This window comes from Temnothorax longispinosus, chromosome 9 (genome assembly GCF_030848805.1).
Source record: "Temnothorax longispinosus isolate EJ_2023e chromosome 9, Tlon_JGU_v1, whole genome shotgun sequence".
Classification (NCBI taxonomy): Eukaryota; Metazoa; Arthropoda; class Insecta; order Hymenoptera; family Formicidae; genus Temnothorax; species Temnothorax longispinosus.
This window is the reverse complement of record NC_092366.1, coordinates 7,724,989-7,729,091: the sequence shown is the minus strand read 5'-3', so window position 1 is coordinate 7,729,091 and position 4,103 is coordinate 7,724,989. Positions and strand designations below refer to the sequence as shown.

Here is a 4,103-nt window from a genome sequence, read left to right as displayed (position 1 = left end):
ATGAGAGTGAACGTGATACTGGTTTTTGTGGCCCTTGTCCTAGGGCTCGTTGATGCGGCTAGAAGGAGAGACAGACTTAGGACGAGTCCTACCACAACAACGCCGTCGCTCATCGATAGACAGTTCGCCTTCGCTGGACAACCTGAAGGTCAGTGTTAGCCGCTTCAGAGTTGCAACTCTAGAATTTTGCAGAAAGCTCTTATAACAATTATAGAAACAATTACAGAAAATTACGAGTAAATTAATAATAACACACACACATATAAATTCATTCAAGCTAAAGTAAATTTAAAGGTTACTCTAATTTTTTCTCAAGTACCTTTTAAATCTTTTTTTTTATATATTCTATTTGATGCGTTATATTTTAATTTTTGTTTCAATCAAATATTTAATTAGAAAGCTTCTCTTAATTTTTATGAATTATTTTATTGCGTAAATTATATAATTTGCGTATAAATAAATTATACATTACCAATTATCTTTTATCATTGACTGAGTATAAATAATTCTTATTCTTTTAATTTTTCCAAATTTATGATTAATGTTGCTTTTACAAGTCAATTCATAAAATAACATTTTCTATTATTTATTATTAGCAACTTAATCGTTGTTTTGCTATTTTTCTCTATTCTTAATCCTATGACAAGAAGTGTCTCGCGGAACAGAACAATCGCCATTAAATTTCAGAACTAGAATTGTCCCTGTGGAATAACTTCGACAGCCATAAATTGAATGTTCGCGCGGGGACCTGGAAGAACGACACATCGGGAAACAACAGAATCGTTCTCAATAGCGTCAGGCAATACCCAGGATTTCCGAACAATCCGGGCGACACGAACGAGCTACCGAATCCCATTTCACCACCGGTGCAACCGGCACCACCGCCATATAAACCCCCGCCGGGCTGTCTGGGACCGCGGGGCCAGTACTCGAGCCCGAAGAACTGCGCCAACTATTTAAATTGCTGGGATGACGTGGTGATCGAGCAGACCTGTCCGGCCGGGCTACTCTTCAACGACGTCGCCGGTTACTGTGACTTCGCGTACAACGTCAAGTGCGGTGATCGACCGCCCGCTACGCCGAGTGAGTGTGATCGATTAATCACGCGGTGCGAATCGCCCGCTCACAATTGCGAGCGGTAATTGCGATGACCAATTCGATTATTAGGTATATTAAGCTATCTAAGTCAAATTATCAGAACACAAAAAATTTTATATGGAATTAATTTGCTAATTATTTGCTATTCTTTGCTTTTAAAAGTAATTTTTTTGCTCCAGCTATTAAAAAGTTACGAAAAGCTGGATAGTTTATAAGCCCTTTGTAAATTTTCAATAATGTGAGCAAAAAAATTATTTTTGCAAGAAAAAAGTAGCAAAAAAGTAGCAAATAATTTTGGTATTATTAACTTTTTGCTTTGACTTATGTATATGTTTTTTTTACAATGGCTGGATAGCTTAATCTTAAGTTATTTAGCCCTTCGTAACTTTTTAATAGCTGGAGCAAAAAAAATTACTTTTAAAAGCAAAAAATAGCAAATAATTAGCAAATTAATTTCATATAAAATTTTTTGTGTTCTGATAATTTGGCTTAAATAGCTTAATATACCTCTTTAATCGCGATTTGGTTTAATCAGCTAATTGTAAGCAAGGCTTAAAAAAGTTTGCTTCAAAGGATCGATAAGAAGCAGGAGAGCGGTAAAAGAGTGTCGATAATACTCTGCAGTGATAATAATTTAAATATGTATTAAATTTTTATTACCTATTGTATAACAACACCATTGAGACTTTTCATATAAAAGTTCAATAATTTGGAGGAAAAAAAACTTTGTCTCTTTAGATTCTTAATGATCTGAGAAATACAGATGAAGAGAGTAAAAAAATAATTCTATTACTTGACAGAACCAGCATTGCCGGCGGGATCGAAGCTATGCCCGGACCCGAACGGACGTTACAGAAGCTCGACCAACTGTTCGGAATTCTACGTGTGTGCCGCGGGCAAACCGATCAAATTTTATTGCCCTCTCGGTCTAGTTTACAGTGACGTAAGGATTCATTCTAAAAAAAAAACGTTCGCCGAATTTTAAATCGCGGAGTGACGTAGCAACAGATCTCGCAAAATCTTTTTATATATTCTATCTAATTTATTTTCACTGGAAAAAAAAGTTAAAATCATATGTCGCTAAAAAAGACAGATTAAATTGATATAAGATCTTATAATAATTTTGATGTTACAAACCGTGCAAATGTAATATACACATAAAATCATTAAGACACGATTTTATTGTCTTTGAAAAACAGTATAAAAACCGTAAAAGTTCTAAAAAAAGATCCAACTCTTCCGTATTTTATTTATAAATTTTTATATATTTTTTATACTACACTGATTTCTAAAAAAAAACTTAATTATAAAACATTAAAATATATTTTAATATTTACAAATTTAATATTTTAACGTTTTATATAAAACATTTAGAAAAATAAAACCTAATGTTGAAATCTAATTGATGAATATAATCGATAATAATTAATAGATTATAAAAATATATTTCACGTTTACTTTATTATTTTTTTATTTATGTAAATATATTTTGTATAAATCTTTATAGAGAAAGGATTATGTAACATTATTATCACAATTTTTCTCTCAATTTTTAATTTTTATTGATAAAAAAATTAGTATTACATACATACTTATATATAGTATGGTATTAGTTAGAATTTTATTTTCCAGATATTAAACGTCTGCGACTATCAACGCAATGTGGACTGCAAAGGCGCAGCCACGCCGAGACCACTGAGGCCTACACAACCGCCGACTCAATCTCCGCAGTCGTCTTCTACCTATGCCCCGATCAACCCGCCCACTCCTTCCAAGCCACCGATTTATCCTCCGCAACCACCGACTTACCAGCCACAACAACCGACTTATGCGCCACAACCAACCTATTCCCCTAAACCACCGAGCTATCAACCTCAACAACCAACCTACCAGCCTCAACAACCGACTTACCAGCCTCAACCACCGACTTATCAGCCTCAACCACCGACTTATCAGCCTCAACCACCGACTTACCAGCCTCAACAACCGACTTATGCGCCGCAACCAACCTATTCCCCTAAACCACCGAGCTATCAACCGCAACCTTCTTATCCATCACCGCCCGTTTCGTACCCTGGAAATCCTTGGCTGAACAAGGGCAAGTCCGATCCCTGGCATCAGCGAAACCTGGCGACCGAACTGGAAATCGACAAAGAGATACAGAAACAAGACATATCAACTGATAGTCCAGCATTAGGTGATCAGCCTACGCAGCATGACGTGATGGAAACTTCCAGTTTGGCGAATCCATGGACCCTGCACCAAGAGATACCGTCCGAGCTACTGAGAATATGTAATAACGGCGAGGTGTACAAGCTTAATGACTTTTGTACTAAGGTGATAGTTTGTAAGAACAACAAGCCTGAAGTGGTAGATTGTCCATCGGGACTCTCGTACGATGTATCATCGGACTCTTGTAAGCCTTTCAACATTGCAGTATGGTAAGGCCATTTTTTAAATGTACTTTCTAAAACTTTGTTCCCTGAATATATATAATATATTCGAGTTTATTCAAAAGAAATAAAAAATAGATACTGTAAATATTGATACGAATATCTGTAGAACAGTGACTAAATACTGATGTATTTTTTTTATTTCAGCAATCTCGAGTCTCCAACACCATCCATTTTGCCCTAAGGATCGCTCACCGCGCATCGAACTTAAAAAATACTTTTATTAAATCACCATGTTAATTATTATCTTCCACTATTTCCACTATTTGTGCAATAAAATTAAAACTTTAAGCAATAACCGCAGAATTATTATAGTAAGCAAATTTGAAAAGCGATTTCTCGAGAATAATAATGATCTAAAATGAAATAAATAAGTAAACGTTTTAAATATATCCTATATTCTGCAAATTTTGCATACTTTACCCCTTTATGTATCACGCTACGAAGAAAACAATAGTTTTCAAATTTGTAAATAAATACAAGCTAAACCTTTATCTCTCTCTCTCTCTCTCTCTCTCTCTCTCTCTCTCTCTCTCTCTCTCTCTCTCTCTC

The 4,103-nt window shown here is 35.2% G+C and overlaps 1 protein-coding gene across 1 annotated transcript; it reads left to right on the top strand.

Moving 5' to 3' along the window:
* LOC139819196 (uncharacterized) lies at positions 1-3,735 on the top strand. The gene is made up of 6 exons (XM_071788390.1): positions 1-148; positions 688-1,083; positions 1,899-2,041; positions 2,731-3,060; positions 3,151-3,539; positions 3,699-3,735. The coding sequence occupies exons 1-6, from the start codon at positions 1-3 to the stop codon at positions 3,733-3,735; spliced, it is 1,443 nt and encodes a 480-aa protein (XP_071644491.1).
* Positions 3,736-4,103: the final 368 nt, after the last annotated feature.

What these genes read in the sequence shown, in the direction of transcription:
- LOC139819196 (XM_071788390.1), top strand. Translation starts at nt 1, where the DNA reads ATGAGAGTGAACGTGATACTGGTTTTTGTGGCCCTTGTCCTAGGGCTC. An exon ending in TCGACCGCCCGCTACGCCGA is followed by an intron (nt 1,084 to 1,898) that starts GTGAGTGTGATC and finishes ATTACTTGACAG; the next exon opens with AACCAGCATTGCCGGCGGGA. An exon ending in TCGGTCTAGTTTACAGTGAC is followed by an intron (nt 2,042 to 2,730) that starts GTAAGGATTCAT and finishes TTTATTTTCCAG; the next exon opens with ATATTAAACGTCTGCGACTA.